At 42.6% G+C, this 19147-nt stretch overlaps 1 protein-coding gene and 1 long non-coding RNA gene across 2 annotated transcripts in view; one reads left to right on the top strand and one right to left on the bottom strand.

The window, feature by feature from the left end:
* The window catches only part of Top1 (DNA topoisomerase I), a 25660-nt gene extending 16281 nt beyond the window's left edge, over positions 1-9379 (top strand). Inside the window, exons 7-13 of the mRNA XM_010631406.3 lie at positions 576-761; positions 1624-1692; positions 2192-2306; positions 4173-4300; positions 6886-6980; positions 7208-7357; positions 8167-9379. Coding sequence (XP_010629708.1) covers positions 576-761; positions 1624-1692; positions 2192-2306; positions 4173-4300; positions 6886-6980; positions 7208-7357; positions 8167-8269 — 846 coding nt within the window. The 3' untranslated portion in view covers positions 8270-9379. The remainder of the gene's footprint in view (positions 1-575; positions 762-1623; positions 1693-2191; positions 2307-4172; positions 4301-6885; positions 6981-7207; positions 7358-8166) is intronic.
* Positions 5821-19038, bottom strand: LOC104867133. Its single transcript, XR_781682.2, has 4 exons — positions 18443-19038; positions 18030-18137; positions 6783-7612; positions 5821-6320 (listed from the first exon to the last, which is right to left on the bottom strand). It is a non-coding gene; the product is annotated as an uncharacterized LOC104867133 (long non-coding RNA).
* Positions 19039-19147: the final 109 nt, after the last annotated feature.

The following is a 19147-nucleotide window of genomic DNA, read 5'->3' as shown; positions in this document are numbered from 1 at the left end:
GTTTTGTAATCAAATCAAAAGTTGCACAAATCAGTGCTTAGCTTTACTATGAGCATACTGTGAGCAGTGAGTTCTCTGTTACTATATCACATTCTTTTAGAAATAATTATAACTCATGAAATGGGTTAAATAAACCACTAATTTATCACACTACAGTTTTATTTCTTATATCCCCAATATTCAAGAATGGAATAGAGAAAGGAAAAAATAAGAGAAAAAGAAAAAATTAAAACAGTCTTTGTAAATAGGAAGAGGTGGAAGGGTCGAAGGGAGGGCAGGATAATGGGAAAAAAATAAGAACCAAGATACATCATTTAAAGGTACAAGTTCCCAATGTTGAATGTAACTGTATTGAATACCTAAATGTACCATTAAAATGTAAAGGGGGGGGAGAATAAAGCAAAGCTTGGATCTGTAAGTTGAGTATATAGAAGTATTGACATCACAAAATCTACTTTTCAGGATGTGCAGATTGGCACTATATATATCCCCAGAGAGAAATGGAAGGTTTCTGTTTTGGATTTCCTGAATGAGGTTCATTTTCCTTCCTTCATGGTTTGTTTGTTTGTTGGCAGCTTGCTCTTAGAGCAGGAAATGAGAAGGAAGAAGGAGAAACAGCAGACACTGTGGGCTGCTGTTCACTTCGTGTGGAGCACATCAACCTGCACCCAGAATTGGATGGTCAGGAATACGTGGTTGAGTTTGACTTCCTTGGGAAGGACTCAATTAGATACTATAACAAGGTCCCAGTTGAGAAACGAGTAAGTTATGTGTTTTCCATGGCTTGTTTATTTATTTATGAGTACAACAAGCATTAAGTATTTTTTGTGTCCTTGACACTTTGCAAAATTGACTTGAGAGAGAGAGGGGAGGGGTGTTGCATGGTGTGCCATATACTTCTTTTTTTATTCCCTGTTCCCCAACCTGTGCCACCTTCCAAAGAATGAGGGGCAAAGAGCCTGCCATAAGAGAGTTGGCTCCTACAGCAAATTCAATGTAAGATTGAACCTAGCCACACTGTTTTAATGATTTAACCATATCACACCATCCCTTGGTCGTGTTGCACATTTATGACCTTGAACATCTTACACAGCTTCTGACTGAGTAAAATGGTACCTCTTTATTTCCCAAATCTTGAGTCCATGACTGAAGAGGATGCTATATATACTATAGCCTCAGCCTAATCTTTCTCAAAGTATTATGCTTGAACAAGAAACTTACAGAGTATAGCAGTGGCAGTGAACCTATGGCACACATGCTGCAACAGAGCTGTTTGTGTCATTCAAAGCTCTAAGAAGTTTAACCATCATTGGTATAGGGCCTTAGTAACCAGCCTAGTGGGCAACAGTATGTGTACCAGTATAAATTTTTGCAACTGGTAAGTACTATGTTCACGTAAGGGAGTGATTTTATTCTTAAGAGACACATTTTGAAATGCTTAGGGTAAAGGACTGTAATGTAAGTACCCAAAAATGCTTTAGAACAGATAATTATGTTAAGGATCTGTTAAAGGATGTATGGGTAGTTCTTGTATCTTTTTTCTGCAAGTTTTTAAAATTTGAAATTATTTCTAAAGTAAAGGTTTTACAGAGTAATAATTGGACTTCACTAATTTCTTTTTAGGTTTTTAAGAACTTGCAGCTATTTATGGAGAACAAGCAGCCCGAAGATGATCTTTTTGATAGACTTAATGTGAGTGGACAAAGCACACTGGGTTGGCTGAAGGGACATCCAGGCAGAGCCTCAGAAACTTTAAAGGAGAGGGCTGCCAGGTAGTGGTTTGGGCTCTCTCTTTGGCCTAGCCTCTTCTTAGGCATTCTGTGTACTCTTGCTCCCTCAGGGCACACAGTGACTCCATGAATGCCGTAAAGTATGGAGTAGACAACTCTTTTTATTCTCCCATCTTCTACAGAGCCTTCCATTGGCTGAATGCTTTGTCACTTCTGATAAGAAAAAAGATTTGCCCCTTATATGTGGCAGAACAAATTTGTTGTACTTTCTGGTTTCATATTATACATTATAGGGAGGCATCGTGCAATCCTATGTTCTGGAATTATTTTCCCTCTTTCCTCCCACTTGAAAGGCAGTAAACTTGACAAGATTGTGATTACACTGGACTTGCCAGAGTGGGTGGCGTGGTGTGGCTTTCACCTCAGTTCCCATGTCCTTACTGTTGCTTTGTCTTCTCCAGACTGGTATTCTAAATAAGCACCTTCAGGATCTCATGGAGGGCTTAACAGCCAAGGTATTCCGTACATACAATGCCTCCATCACGCTACAGCAGCAGCTAAAAGAACTCACAGCCCGTAAGTATTGCTTGGCCACATAGGGTCACACTTGCTGATGGTGCCAGTGTCCTTCCTTGGATAAATCCTATTTTGGTTATACTTTTCTATCTACCATTGTGATGAGAAATTTTTCCCTGCAGGCCTCTAGCAGAGAGTTAAGGCTTAGTTGTGTAAACATATGCTGCTGCTCTTTCACTCCTACCCCAATTTCTAGATTAATTTCATGGACTGTTAACAGGAGCATTCCATCTGCTCTGAAAAATACCTGCATTTTGTGTTCTGTATATATGTTATTTAACAGCTCCCAGGGTAAAGACATAATGCTGTGATAGTCTATTAAAGTTGTCATGGCTACCAAAAAAATATGGAAGCAAATCCTTTCCCTAAGATTTCCGTCTCCTTCCTGCCCTCAAGAAGAGTAAATAATCTTTTAAACAGTAGGTACAGAAGATGTCACCAAGAGCCACAGGCTTTTTTCCCCTTGGGGCTTAGTCACTAATAAATTTCCACTGTTCTCTATAAATATGTCAAATGGTCTTAGAATTTGAACCAGATAAGCCAGAAATGGGTATGTTTAGTGTGGGGTAAATAATGCCACACAGTATAAGTAAAAAATTTCTTAGAATGGCATTTGTAATTTTTCCTGTTAGACAGCAATACTGCTTTGTGACTTGAACATACAAACCTTAAAGTCCCCTCATCTTTCTCTCCTCTACAGTCTTCTGTCCCAATTCCATATTTTCTTTGGGGTTACATTGGACAGGCAAGTGAGAGGTAGAAAATGAGGCAAGAAGAAATTTCCCTGGCCAGACTCCTGGAGTGAAAAGAAATGTACACATTTCACTATAATATTCTCTGTCTTTTTTGGAGTGGGGGTGTACCCGGGATTGAACACCAGACCTTGCACTTGCAAGGCAGGCAGCAGCACCATTTAGCTAAATCCCTGGCCCTATAATATTCTCTTATTTGAGAAACTCAATATATAAAGTAGAAAATAAACCAGATAATAGGAAAAAAGAGAGAGGAAAAGAAAGTAATTGTAATCCAGCATGAACAGTGTAAGCTAAATCCCTGACCCTATAATATTCTCTTATTTGAGAAACTCAATATATAAAGTAGAAAATAAACCAGATAATAGGAAAAAAGAGAGAGGAAAAGAAAGTAATTGTAATCCAGCATGAACAGTGTATCTAAAAGTGTACCTTGACTTAGCATAATTGCCTAGTGTTTTATATTTTTGGGGGGCTTATTAGTCTGATTGTTAATGTGTTTGTATAATTAACTTGCATAAGAACTTACAAGAAATAAATGATGCTGATGCTGGCCAAAAAAGGAGGGAGGGAGATGTGTTATGTATGAGTATCAGTTCCCCACAATGAATGTAATCATTATGTACTGCAATTACGAGAAATAAAAATTTAAAACAATATATTACAGAGATAAACCTTGCATGCATGGTGCATGCCTCTGTAGTCCCAGCTACTTGGGAGGATGAAGCAGAAGAATCACTTGATCCCCAGCAGTTTGGGACTAACCTAGGCGACACTGACATGTCATCTCAAAAAAAAAAAAAAAAAAAAATTCCTCCGGTGATAGGAATTCATCCAGATTAGGCTTACATAAAAAAAAATTCCTGCTGTCATTTTCTTTTTAATTTTTTTCCCCCAGTACTGGGATCGAACTCTGGCACAGTGCCACTGAGCTAAATAAATCCCCGGCCACTGCTGTCATTTTCTTACGACCATGGACTTTAAAATTTTGACCTTGTGTCCAGGGAGAATTTCAATCATCTCAGTGAGACTAAGATATAAAGCACTAGGGAAGAAACTTCATATGTGCTCTGGGTCTACAGACTGACTCTCTTACTGTCCTGTTTCTCTATAGCGGATGAGAACATTCCAGCAAAGATTCTCTCTTATAACCGTGCCAATCGAGCTGTCGCAATTCTTTGTAACCATCAGAGGGCACCACCAAAAACTTTTGAGAAGTCTATGATGAACTTGCAGTCTAAGGTATGCTGTGCCTGGTGAATGGTGTAGCAGAATGAACTGTCTATTGTGGGAAGATGTTTAAAATGAGAAGCTTTTGTAATCCAGCCTTTTAGGGTGAGGTATCAGCAGACCAGTCTTGATCTGCTCTGGAGCAAAAGTCCATACTGAAGATAAACAAATGGAGACAATACTATACTTAAGAATGTCAGGAGCTTTAAAAAAATCAAGGTTAGTCATTGTTTAGCAATCTTAATATTGTGGACAGAAGTTCAGCATTGACCACTTTCTATTTTGAAGTGCTAATTTCAGTGTAATTCTTGTCATTATTATGTACAAGGAAAATGGATATAAAAGGAGTCTTGCTGCCACATCCCAGAAGCACAGCTTTTTCTAGAGCTGGGGGTGTAGCTTAGTGGTTGAGCCTTCATGTAGCCTGCATGAGGCCCTCAGTTTTATCTCCAGAGCTGCAGAAGAGAGAGAAGCAGCTATTTCCAAATTACATTGTTCTAAATTTTAAAAGTTGAATCACATTTATATAGTTCATCATCAAACATCTGTTTAATATTGACTGTGTGCCAAAGCTGTGCCCCAGAGGGAAGAGTTTGATCTGTGAACGAGGTGATACTATTCTAATTCCACGTGCCTTTGTCCTCCTCTGACTCTGATGAACATTTCTGTCTGAGCGGTAACTACATAATTCACTTATCCTAATTTGCTAGCCCACAGTGAATTTGCAGATACTTTAACTAAACAAAACACAGGGTTTCAAAGGAAACCAATTACTGAAATATAACTATTATATTTTAAAGTTTGGTATAGGAATACTTGTGCTTCCTTATTAAAATTTGAGGCTAACTGTGTAGCTCAGTCGTGGAGCACTTGGCTAACATATGAGGCCCTGGGTTTCATTCTTGGCACTGGGGGAAAAAATGTCTTAAGGTAGTTCTAAGGATTACTGTAAATTTCAGGGCAATGATGAGTATATTTCTGCAATCATTGTAATATGATAGGAAAAAATTTAAATTCTGTAACATCTATAGTAATAGTCATAATAGTCATAGGTATTATTGATGTTACTTTGATTTGTTGCCCACATTTATACATGAAGAAATATTGTCAACTAGAAATTAATGAGAATATGGTTAATTTTTTTTTCTATGTACATTTCTGTTATTCTGTACAGTACTTGGGTAACTGGAGTTTAAAAACTACCGTGCGGCCAGGTGTGGTGTACAGCTAGAATCCCAGCATTCAGGAGGCTAAGGCAGAAGGATTGCCATAAGTTTGAGCCCAGTTTGGGCTCCATAGTGTTAGGCTAGCCTGAATTACATAGTGAACTACACACATACCCGGTCTCCAAAAATAAATAAAAACTTTGTATGGAGTAAGATTTACATCTTACTCGGGCTGTCTGACGAGCCCTCCAAGCTCAGGAACCCTCTATGTGCCCACAAAATAAACACACACACATTTGCCAAGTGATTCAATGGCATCTTGGATGCTTTTAGAGAACTTGACATAGCCTGCCAATTTAGCATTCACAGAAATGGTTAAAAGATTGTGGTTTGCTGTATTTCTAGCCTAAGAATCTGGCTAGTGGCATCTGTGATGGTTTTGTGTATAGAATCAGTTCCTTTAGTTTGGATTTGGATAACATAGATGTTGGAAGTAAGCCACTCATAGTAAAACATACTAGATTCTTTTACAGTGGTGGCCTCTGTTTCCAACCTTAGGTTGTGTATCTAACAAAAATTCTAGGTTCAGCAGAAGTCCAATGTTTGAGTCAAGCATATTATTTACTCTGAGAGGTTCTCTTGAGCAGGGTAACCACAGGGATGGTGTTGTTCTGCCCCTCAGCCACTTGACCTCACTAGTTGGAACTTTAGCTCCATGGCATTATCTGCTGCTGTCTGTAAGCAGCATCCCAAGAGGAACTGAGATTTTCCAGTGGTGCTTCAAGGATTCCAGCTTAAAAGGATGAACTTCCTGTCTTTATGGATATGGATTTCACAAGACTTCCTTTTCACCTCAGACTTCTCTCCTTAAGAAAAAAGAAAACCAAAAAGAATGCCAAAGTCAGGCCTCACTATGTATTGTAGTTTTTTGGATATTCCCTTCACTGCATCCTTTCTTCTTAAGAAGATAGTGATTCCTTCCCAGACAGCTGGCAGTGTGAGAGGAATGAGCTGGGCTCGCTTTGTAAGCCTCAGTGACCTAAGAAATTTGTTATGCAATATTTAAAATCTGGCACAGGGTCTGGTTATAAATCATTGGTCATTTGAGCCCTCCTCTTGGGGAGTCTTAATACCAGAGTGTTCTTTTTTGAAAGATTAGCACCCATGCTCACATTACTGCCTTAATAGAACCTTCATTTCAAGAGTCACTGAAGGTTGTAAATGAAAAAGCAGCTGAAGTCAGCAGTCACAGTAATATCTCCTTTGTGTCTTCATGAGGGTACTAGTTTGTGTATTTGCTGGACAAAGCACAGAGAGAAGTAGCTTACCTGATGGAGGCAATTTCCAGGTTTCTCCATCTTTGATGGAGCCCTTCTGTTTTGTCTTTGGTTCATATTTCTCTTGACTTTACTGTTATTCTTCCCCACCTAGATTGATGCCAAGAAGGATCAGCTTGCAGATGCTCGGAGGGACCTGAAAAGTGCTAAAGCTGATGCCAAAGTCATGAAGGATGCAAAGACCAAGAAGTATGTATCTGGTACTGTGTAAAGTCAGGGGTTGTTTGGCTAAAAGGAAGAAGTTTGTGCAGCATTGCTCACAGGCCCTGGTCCCTCAGCTAAGATGTCTGATTGGTCTTTTGGAAATCTCTACATGGACCTTTTATGGGTTTACTACTTCTAAGAGTCAGAGTACAATTGCAGTGTGCTTTTGTCCAGAGGTCAGCCTTGTTTTTTAATAACTGTCATTCTTCTAGGGTAGTAGAGTCAAAGAAGAAGGCTGTGCAGAGACTGGAGGAGCAGTTGATGAAGCTGGAAGTTCAGGCCACAGATCGTGAGGAGAATAAGCAAATTGCCTTGGGAACCTCCAAACTCAATTATCTGGATCCTAGGATCACAGTGGCTTGGTAGGCATTGAGATTTTTCTAGAGCTCCTGCTGGCTTGAGAAAGGTAGAGGGGTTTCTGAGAGTATCGTTCACCTCCATATGCCATTCCTAAGCTGGACACTTCTAGTTCTCTTGAGGAAATCTCCGGCTTCTGCTGTATACTTAGTGCTCTTTTTGCTGACCCTTGTGCACAAATGGATTGCAGTATCCTAGATGGTCTTAATGAGTCAGTCCTGTTTTATTCCTTTTGAATGTGTTTATATTGTTTTGAAAAGCTGGGATTGAAGAAAAAAAAGAGAGCCCATTCATCTGTATCTTAACTGAACCTCAATGAAATTTTCACAAATGAAGGAAAAAAAAGTACGAGAGAAAAAAAAAAATGACAATGTAGGCAAACTGCTCAGGTTAAATTTAAAACTCTAGCACTTATTAGCTATACAAGGATATCATTACTTAACATCTGTACCTGCTTTTTTACCTGTATGCTTTTTCATTTTGTTGGTGTTTTTTTGGTTTTTTTGGTTTGTTTTGTTTTGGTACTGGGGATTGAACTCAGGACCTTGCATTTGCAAGGCAGGCGGTGAAACCACTGAGCTAAATCCCCAGCCCTGTTTTTTCATTTTGTACAGCTGTAGCAGCACTTACTTTAAAGGGGGGTGTCATGATTAAATAAATTGATAACAATGCTGTTGGAGCATGCCTGGTGGATGCACCATTAATTCTCATCCTCACCAGACAGATGTGAAAATGGCAGCACACTCCAATCCAGACTTCTGATCTGGGCCATGACTCTTGAGTCCCACTAATCCTCTGTCTTCTTTGTTTTCAGGTGCAAGAAGTGGGGGGTCCCAATTGAAAAAATTTACAACAAAACCCAGCGGGAGAAGTTTGCCTGGGCTATCGACATGGCTGATGAGGACTACGAGTTTTAACCAGTCTGAAGGGGCAGGGTTCTGTGAAAAGGAACAGTGGTTTGGGGAAGATGGATAAACTGTGAGCCTCACTTGCCCTCGTGCCTGAGGGAAAGAGGCAGCAAGTCTTAACCAACATCTTTGCGAAAAGATAAACCTGGAGATACTATAAGGGAGAGCTGAGCCAGTTGTCCTATGGACAACTTATTTAAAAATATTTCAGATATCAAAATTCTAGCTGTATGATTTGTTTTGAATTTTGTTTTTTATTTTCAAGGGGGCAAGTGAATGGGGATTTGTCAGCATTCTGCCAGGCAAATTCACTGTTTCACTGAAGCGTTTGGATTCTCTTAGCTACTGTATGCGAAGTCCGATATATTGGTGCGTTTTTACAGTTAGGGTTTTGCAATAACTTCTATATTTTAATAGAAACGAATTCCTAAACTCCCTCCCCTCTCCCCCATTTCAGGAATTTAAAATTAAGTAGAACAAAAACCCAGCGCACCTATTAGAGTCATCACTCTATTGTCATGGGAATCAGTTTTCATTAGACTTGAAGCAGTCGTGACATTGGCAGTGTTTTGGTTCAGACACCTGTTCACAGAAAAGCATGATGGGAAAATACTTCCTGACTTGAGTGTTCCTTTTTAAATGTGAATTTTTATTTTTTTTTAATTATTTTAAAATATTTAAACCTTTTTCTTGATCTTAAAGATCGTGTAAATTGGGGTAGGGGAGGGATGAAGGGTGAGTGAGTCTCTACGGATAATGAAATAATCAATGAATGAAACCATTTTCCCATCATTCTTTGTTCAGAGCATCCTCTGTACCCTTTAAAAATCCATCTTTTTTTCTTTTCAAACCCTGGTCTTTCACTTGAAAAATTTTATTGTATGAAAAGGTCCACAGGTCAATAAATTTAGAGGAAAATGAGTATTTGGCCCAAAAGAAGAAAAATAATCAAGATTTTAGGGCTTTTATTTTTTTTCTTTTGTAATTGTGTAAAAAATGGGGAAAAACATAAAAAGCAGAATTTTAATGTGAAAACATTTTTTGCTATAATCATTAGTTTTAGAGGCATTGTTAGTTTAGTGAGTGCAGAGTCCATTTCCCACATCTTTCCTCAAGTATCTTCTATTTTTATCATGAATTCCCTTTTAATCAACTGTAGGTTATTTAAAATAAATTCCTACAACTTAATGGAAACTTAAGTGTCCGAGTATTTGTTACCAAAGGCCTGGGACTTAATGTGGAATGTGGTCTGACCACTGGGGTCAACAAGGATGGGTCCCTCCTCAGAAGCAGATAGGACTGAGCCTGATTTTAAAAGGGGGTGCATCTGGCCTACTATGGTGAGTATAGGGTGAAAGGGGGATCAAACAGGCCCAGATGGAGGGTATAGAACAACCACAAGAACAGGTCTGATGGAAGAACTGTGTCTGAAACCTAGTGTAGGTAAGAGTACTGGGGAGGCAGATTTCTGGAGACCTTGCCATGTGTGTTGGTCCAAAGCATAAGGTAGCTTTTTTGGATTTATGTGACTGAGCCTATGGCCTGGATGGAAATAATTAAGAGTATCATTAGAGTATCAGATCCCAGAAGCCTCTCCCAGGTGGTATGAAAATTTCTTGCATTGATTGGCTGGTGAAAGAGGGTGTGGTTTATAACCATTTCTGAGTGCTCTGAGTACCCTGGCTAGCCTTATTCCCCACAATAGGGTTATAGTATTCCCCACTAGTTTATAGTAAGGTATCGAGTTCCATGCAAGTTGAGGTCTCCAAGTCAAAGAGAGCAGGAAGGCCAAAGTGGTAAGAATAAGTCATTCATTGAAAGAGCCCTGGGCCCCCTCTATCCTGTGAATGTATTTAGGGGGATCTCCTTGATTGTTTTTCCTGAGGCAGGAGGCAGGGCTGGTGCTGGGCCTTCCACAGAGAATACTGGGGATATATCTTCAGCAGCCTGTATTTCATTGGTCATTGAGGGAGGCAGCACTCACCACAGAGAATTAAAGGAAGCCATAGAGCCATCATTTCTTTGAAGAGATTGCAACCCGTTGTGTGGTGTTGAGGTGACTGAACCAGTTTGTAAGGTATAGTAGCAACCGGTAAAGAATATGGCTGACAGATGTGTGACAAGAAAGTGGATCTCAGCCAGATGTGACCATGCTTGTAATCCCCAGCACTTGGGAGGCTAAGGCAGGAGGGCTCCCCTGGGTTCCAGGCCAGCCTGGGCTACACAGTTCAAGGCTAGTCTGAACTATATGGCCAGACCCTGTCTCAAAACAAAAAGTTCCAGGATCTAGGACTTGAGTAGGACCTTGACACAACCAGGGGCTAAACCACTGTCCACAATTAGAACTCAGGTACAATAGGCCCTATAGACAGAAGACCTTGAGGAGGCAGTAGTGCTTACCTTTATGGCAGGGACCTCCTTTAAGTCTGATAGGCTCAGCAACTACATGATGATCAAGACAACTGAATGGGCACCCCAGGCAGTGTGGAAGGCTTAGAAGAGTAAAGCCAGGGAACTAGAGAAGAAGCTGGACAGGTAAGAGGTGGGGGCTATGTATAAAGGGCCTTGAGAGAGCCTGAAGAGTGAGGTGTAAACCTAACCTTTGCTTAATCATCCAGCACCTCTCAACTCAGAGGCCAGATGTGCAAGGCCTGAGAAAACCTGTGTCAAGTCTTTGCATGCTGCCAGAGTCCTCCTTGTGGGGGGGTGCCGTTTCCATGTGCTACCCACGCCAGACATCTGGGTGCTGCCTTGGCTCTATTTCCTCACTCCCCTACATCTGGTCAGCAAGTTTTATTCATTCTACCTTAGGCTTTTGCCACTTTAAAAAGAAAGGTGGGGTACAGAGAAGGAAGGCAGGAAAGGAGCTGGGCATTGCCGCTTGCGCATGCCTGTAATCCCAGCACTCTGGGAGGCTGATGCAGGCAGATCATAGAGTGAAAAGGGGTGGGAATGTAATGTAGCTCCGTGTGAAGACCTCTAGTTCAATCCCCAGTACTGTGAAAAACAAAAAACCACAATCCCCAGCCCTTTCCAGCTGCCACCTCTTTTCCTCCATTTCACAAACAAGCACCTGCCATGAGTCATCACCCAGTCACTCCCACCTACCAGAGCTAGCTTCTGTCCCTTCTGCTCTAGTTCCTTCCTGTACTCTAACCACAATCACAAATAACTAAGTGACCAGAACAATAAATGGACTCCTAATTTTGCATCTAGCTTAAGCAATTCGTGGCACTAGATGCTGTTGACCACTCCTTTTATGTACTCCTATTGAAGTTTTACAAATAATCCAACAGTTTAAGTGTATAATGATTTTAGTAACTTAACTGGTGCATCTCTCACCACAAATCAGTTTTAGACCCTCCCCTCCATTAAAGTCCCTTATCTCCATTTATAGTTAATCTTTATTTCCACATGCAGCCTAGTTTCTCTTTAAAATAGTCTTTTCTAGATATTTCACGACAAAGGAATCTCATGCGATGTGACCACTGCCTTCCAAAAACACCTGACTCTCACAACATCACCAGCTCCTGCTTTCACTATCATACCAGGCTGTTGCTGAGTCACCTCTTAATAGCAGGTTGTTAGGTGCCACGATCTCACGTGACCTGGCCAATCCCAGTCACAATTTTAGGTGTAGACTGTGTCCCTTTCTCTGCCCAGGCACGTCCTAAGCAATGAACACTCTGCCGACTGTAGCTCTGCAGGGGTTGTCCACAGGGACCAGAGTCTTAGCGTATGCAGAACAGGACTTGGGGCCTGTGACTCCCCGCCTGCTGGGCCTGGAGTAAAAGGCACTGTGTCCATTCAGTCCCCAGCCTGCAAACCAGGCGGCCTTGACCTTGTCTCATTTCAGACCTTGCAAATTTCCTCATACAAGGGCAAACTCAACTTGTTTTGAACCAAAAGCACTTTTTGGAGAAAACATTACCCCGAAATGACCTCAGTCAGGCTAGTTTTGGATGCTTATAAGTAGTCCACTGACAAAATTGGTAAACAAGTACTGAAATTTAACATGGTAATTATTTCTCACAATCCTTCAGTATTAAGAGTAAACAAGCCTCTTAAAGTTCACTAAGTAAGACTTTTAAAGGCTATACTTATGTACAGAATGTATATATTTTTAAAAATCTTTTTTTGAAAACACAAATATTTATGGTTAATATGACAGTTGAGATTTGTGTCAATACAGGAAGGATTTAGTGAGTAGCGTTTGGCATGAAAGAAGATTGGCCATGAGTGGCCATAATTACCGAAGCTTGGCAGGGTATGTGACTCAGTGGTAGAGTGTTTGCCCACCATGCGTGAGGCCCTTGATCTGATCAGCACAGCAAAAATGAAAACAAAAACATAACTGCTGAGGCTGGATGATGGAAGTTCACTATACTTACTATTCTGTCTACATTTGTATACATTTGAGACTGTAAAACATTTATCGTGATAAATGTTTTATGAAGGTGGTTTATATATAGATATAGATACAGGAGAAATAGAAAAAAAAACTTATTTTAATGTTACACACAAAGGTAATTATCCTTAGATTAAAATTTCCACTGATACACATCACATAGCACTTCTGCAACATTGTGGATGAATCTCAAAAATGTGCTAAGCATACTTGGATACAGAAACATATGCTCTAATTCCATTTAAATGAAATATCAGAATAGGCAAAACTCACCTGTAGTAATAAGTGTGGTTGCTGGATAGGAGTTGGGAAATATAACTGCAAAGGAGAGCCAAAAAACCTGGGGTGTTAGCCAGGTGTGGTGACACACAGCTGTAATCTTAGGACTCCAGGGAGGCTGAGGCAGGAGGATCAAAAGTTTGATTCCCAACTGGGGAACTTAGACCTTCCTTGTCTCAAAAAATAAAAAGGGCTAGGATGCAGGTCAGTGTGAAGGTTCAATCTCCTGTACTAAAAAAAAGGGCGGGGGCGGACCTTAGGGTGATGGAAATGTTCTGCATACTGATTTTGTAGAGGTCACAAAGGAAAACATTTGTCAGAGCATAGGAAATTTAACTGCAGCAGTGGTTCACTACTCTGACTCCAGCTACTCTGGTGGTAGAGGCAGGAAGATCAAGGGTTAAAGCCAGGCTGGCAAGACCTTGTCTTAAAGTTTTTTTGTGGGCGGGGGGGTTGAGACAGGGTCTCACTACATAGTTGAGACTGACCTGGAACTCACTGTGTAGCCCAGGCTGGTCTCGAACTCACAGCAGTCCTCCTGTCTCAGCCTCCCGAGTGCTGGGATTACAGGTGTGTGCCACCTCGCCCAGCTTGTCTTAAAATTTTTTACGTGAAGTACAAGGATGTAGCTCAGTGATTGAGCTGAGGTCGGATCCCTAGCACTGCCAGACTGGGAGAAAAAAAGGCTCATCAAACTATAAATATTGATGCATTGGGCTGGGGATTTGCTCAGTGTTTCTGCCGCCTGCCTCGCAAGCACAAGGTCCCAAGTTCAATCCACAGTGCCCCCCCCCAAAAAATGATTCATTTTACATGTAAGTTGTTAATAAAGTTAATTTTTTGAAATGGCTCAACTTGGCAATGAAGGTAATGTACTTAAGAAAATATTAAGATAATTCAAAAAGTAGCTCTTTTGAAAATATATAGAAATCAATTAATGAAAAAAGTTTAATTACTGGAAATGTGAAAGAAAATCATGAATAAATTGTTTTAAATAATGTAAGTATATGTGTTACCAAGTAAGCATATATGGACATTTTAAAAATTCATTTCTTTTTTTTTTTTTGGTACCAGGGATCAAACTTGGGTCCTTGGGCTTGCGAGGCAGGTGGCAGAACCACTGAGTTTAATCCCTGGCCCTTAAAAGTTCCTTTCTAATAATGTTGGCATTTTAGCTGCAAAACATTCCCACTGACCCCTTTGGCATGACCTTATTCTGAAAATGAGTGTTGGCCTACTTGGAAGGGGTTGCTAAGGCATTTACAGATCTCACTTTGCTCTGTCCCCACAGCCACCAACAGATCTAGCTAAGGCCACGTGTTGCTTCTCAGTGCTCCCAGGCCCTTAGCACATGCAATCAGCATGGGCTGCTGGCATTTCAGTACCTACTCTTGATGGGGCGAGTTGGTCCAGTTTGGCCTTGCTGTCTTAGCTGCATGAGGACTGTTTGCTAGAAGGAAGGGAGAGGCAAAAGCAGGTCCACCCTGCCCTTGGTTTCCCCTTCTTGTCCTTTGGTGGCATTCTTGACCTCAGCGAAGTGCACACAGTAATCTGCTCTCCTCCTGCTGAACAGCCTCAATGGGGTCAGTCAGTGGGGAGAGGAGAATCCCTGCAAGCTATGGGGCTAGGTCAGGTTTTGGCTCAAGTAAGAAAACAGGGCCTCTTGAGGGACTGAAAATACATATCCCAGGTGCGGAAAAGCTGGAGGTCCTGACTCTGGAGGAGAGGACTTAGAAGTGTGAGCCCCAGCAACTAAGTTGGAACCATAGATTTGAAGGCCAGAGATCAAGAACCTAGATTACAGGTTGGGGTAGAGCTCAGGTATGCAGAGGTGAACACTTTCTTTTAAAGTCCTGTCTCTGTGCTGAAGGGCTCCTTAGACATGGAACACAAGAAACTGAGTTTTGAAAAGACTGTTTAAAGAAAACAAACTCAGGGTTAGGCATGGATCAAATCAGACACTGCAGGCCGCGGATTTAGCTCAATGGTTCTGCCGCCTGCCTTGCAAGTGCAGGGACCCGAGTTCAATCCCTGTTACCAAAACAAAACAACCAAACTACAAATTAGACACTGCATGTCTATTAATACACCTTTTTTTGTTGGAGGAATTTCACTAATTATACTTTTTAATAAATTATGCCTTCTTTATTCACTCAAGATCTTTATAAGGAATCAAAAGACTGAGACAGGAGGATTACAATGAGATCCCATCTCAAAATGGCAAAGATCATAACGAACAAATGAAAACTGAGTTAGCATTTGCTATTAATCTGTTGAGAACATTCTCCATTATTTAAGTCAAATAAGTATCCTTGTAAGAAACTTCTCTTACAAGTTAAACCCAGGAAAATTATATTCGCCATGAAATCAATTATCAGAATAGAAACTGTTACTGCTTTGGCTATCAAAGCTCAGCCACATTTGATTGTCAATCACAGCAACTACATTAACCCGTATTAACTATAGCATAATTCTCTTTTCATAATCCTATGCCCCATTTGTATAACACAGTATTTTTGTTCTTTGTTTTTAAGTAATCTAAGCTTTTTTTTTAAGGGCTGGAAAATAATACATTTGTGGTGAGCACAATAATACATTTGTGGTACCACCCAGATCCCCATTTAAGGAAAGACTTGCCCACCTGTTGGGAGAGCTGTCAGTAGAAAACCTTCGGCTGCCAGTCCCCCAGATCACCTCAGCTACGGAGAGCCGTGAGGCCAAGGCTGGGCTCTTCCCAGAACAAGCTGCATCCCTTTCAGGCCAATGTCTGACAACAGAGCTCCTTCAGCTCGGCTTAAACTGTCATCAGTGCTGCATCACACCTTCATCCCCACTCCCTTGCCAGTGCCCACTGTTTCCTTCCTGTCCCCTCCACAGTGCCGATCCCTGATAAGCAGCACACGCTGACCAGACAGACTGCTTCCCAAAGAAGCCAGCCTTGGGAACACTGAACAAAATAACTAAAAACAGAGAACACATCGGGCAGGGATATTTTGGAAAGGGATAAAAGATACACAATAAAGTGTTCAAATGTAAACAGGAGGCAACATAGCAGTGAATCTAGAGCCAGGCTGCCACCTATTAGCTGTGTGACAATGGGCATGTTCCTTAATCTCTCTGGACCTTAGTTTTCTCTTCTGTTATATGGAGATAATAAGAGTACTTGTCTTACACAGCTGTAATGAGGAAGAAATGAGCCAATGTGGATAAAGCAAGTTATAGAGTATTTACAGTATGCCAACTACCACTCCAAGTGGTTATTAAATAACAGTTGTGAGACCAAGCACACAGACCCGAGGCGTAGCTAGGCTGGGCCTCTCCCCAGACTCAGGCACAGACATGGTATGGCATGTTAGTACACCAAATGTTCACAGAAACAGGCCCACGCAGGGCTAGCCTGGTGATGTCACAGGCATATGCCTCATGTGGGTGCTGAGCTGCTCCTCCCAGACAGCACAGCTGCATGAACTGCCAGCAACACCTACACAACCATATATATGCTGAGCTGGGGAAAGCCCACATAGGCCACACCCGCTCTGTGCGCCCTCTTTTTCCTGAACCTCCTATAGTGGAAGGAGGTACCTGAGGCCTGGGATGGTGCCCAGAAAGTCCCAAGAGGAAGTGGGCCCTGCTTCCTGATTACAGGCCTGGAAATGGACTGAAAGCTCAAGCTGTTGTAAGTGCAGGGATTTCTGGAGCCCCAGAGGCAAGAGTAAACACAAAGAAGTTTGGGCTTCGTGTTGGGAAGTTCTCAGAAAATAGAAAAACAGATTTTAAAAGTGCACTGCAGATTGCAGCCTCCTGGAGTTGGCTCAGTGAGGACTGCAGCACTCAGGAAGAGTCCTCCAGAAAAGCTGGAGGAAATTGGGCAGGCAAGGAGAGCCCCACTCAGCCCCACCAGCCTTAGGGGCCTCATCACCCTCCCTGGCCTCCCCCACACTGGATACACACCAGCTTTTCCCACCCCTAAGGGCAACAACCTCTTTCTGGCCTCCGGGCTGTTGTACCTGCTATTATCCCTGCAACTTATGCTTCATAATTTACCTGGCCATTTACTCACATGCTTTATGCTTCTGCTGGGTCCTAAGGAGTTAAAGAGATCTGCCTTGTCTACGTCACATGAAGTAGGTCTTCTACTACATTTTACTGATAGCCCTCGGTCTTTTTCGCCATAGCCCTGGTCACAATTGGCTTTATATAATGGGTTGCAGGAGTAGTACCACTTTAAACCAGTATAAACCAGACTCTGTGAGCACCCATGTTCTGCTGGGTTTCCTGTGACTACAGCCAGTTGTGGGCATGCCTCCCCTCTCCTGTACCAATGAGCCAGCTAGCTTCAAGACCATGAGGACTTATCTAAGCCAGTGGCTCTCCCAGGAGACAGAAATGCACGGAGTCAGACAGATGTGGGCTCAAGTATCTGCTTGTTAGTGCCAGGCATGGTGGTGCTTTCCTGTAATCCCGGCACTCAGAAGGCTGAGGTAGAAGTATACGTGTGAGTTCCCCTGCCTTAAAAGACAAAACAAACAAACAAAAAAAACCCCACTTGTTCATAGTATGGCCTTGGAGTAAGGTGTAGAACTGTGAATCTTTGTTTCTCCATCAGTAAATAGGGCACCATCATCCTTGATTAGAGTTATGAAAATCAGGTGTGACCACATATGGACACTTGTAGTACTGGGTCAAATTAGTTCCTCTGGGCCCACTTTACAGGCTTGTCACTAGGTGGCAGTCCTCAGCAACCCCACCTCCCCTCAGCACAGAGTGCCCGGGTATCACATTGAGTCCTGAATCTCCCTCCCCTCCCCAACCAGGGACTGAATTTAGGATCTTGTGCTTGCCAGGCAAGAAATCCTGAACTTCTTAGGGGCTGCACTTGAGAGAATCAAAACATACTCAAAAGGTGCCACTACAGCAAGACAAAGTCAGAGACAGCCCCACTGGCTTGTAGTAGTCCCTGTTCAATCTGGTGAGCTGCCTCAATACACGCTCTCACACACAAATTCCAGTCTCATAAATCCCAAAAAAACCTTGATTTTTTTTTTCTCTCGCACCAGTTGGATGCTCTGTGCGACCTCTCACCTCTGACATGCAGTAAGTTGTTCCACACTGCCTGGCTGAATGTCTGTCAGACGGGCTCCACCATGGTCACCCATGTCCTCAGTTTTCATACTGCTGTTCAGGGGACGGCTTTGGAAGGAAAAGACAATGAATTATTCAATGCAAAAAGGACTCACAGCCTTTGGAGAGTGAAGGGTCAGTGGTGTGAGGCGAAGAGTGAGACACAAGTCTAGACCAGGTCAGAAAGGACCCACAGGGCCAGGCAGGGCGGGGGTTTTAGGCCCAGTGGAAGCTCATGCCAGTAGGCAGGGAATCATGACTACATCTGGTTTTAGGAATTAAACCAGGGCACACAGATGCAGGCAAAAACCAATGAGGGTAAATAGTCTGGGTGAAAGCAGATCCAAGGCAAAGCGATGAGGCCTCGTATTCACCTGGGGATGAGACAGGGTGAAGGAAGCAAGGCTATCTGAAAGGCATGGGGCCTCAGCAACTTGGAGAAGTTCAGGGTCAGGTTCTGAGACGTGAAGACCACAAGGAGACATGGAGGACAGGTGAGACGGCTGTGTTGAGGGTATGTGAAGCAGGTAATGGGGTTGTCTGGGCACGGAGTGTAGTGGAAAGCTAGGTTTAGAGAGACTATTATGTCTGCAAAGAGGGCGAAGCCATGGGAAAGGTCAAACTGTCTTAGGAACTGACCCAAGGCCGCGAAGGAAGGTCAGTGAAGAAGGCAAAACAGGGCAGGAAAAACCAAAGTTCAGGAGTGTCTGTGGTCGGGGTGAAATAAGTGGGGGCTGAGTCCTACAGCGCGGGTACCAAGAGTGTGGTGGAGCAGGCAGCAGCTCATAGCCGCGAAGACAACTGCGCCTGTGAGGCCTCCAGCCAGCGCGGCCGAGGTTCTACTCGCCCTGATGGATATTCTTACGCCTGGGAGACTTCTTGAAATGAAGGGGTCCACGAAGGCCACGCTACTAGCCCCGGGGGGTAGGGCGGGGGATGCACGCGGCTCCAGTCTTCGCAGCTACCGCCCCACGCAACGCACTTTGAGGGCGGGACAGGCGTGCTGTCTATCACAGCCCACCGGCCAATCCGCGGGTGGCTCCGCCCCACCCCCTCCCTGGAGAAGGCGCGCGGAGGGT

The sequence above is a fragment of the Fukomys damarensis genome, unplaced genomic scaffold (assembly GCF_012274545.1).
Source record: "Fukomys damarensis isolate Sample0158 unplaced genomic scaffold, DMR_v1.0_HiC HiC_scaffold_22, whole genome shotgun sequence".
Classification (NCBI taxonomy): Eukaryota; Metazoa; Chordata; class Mammalia; order Rodentia; family Bathyergidae; genus Fukomys; species Fukomys damarensis.
This window is presented reverse-complemented; position numbering and strand designations above follow the sequence as displayed.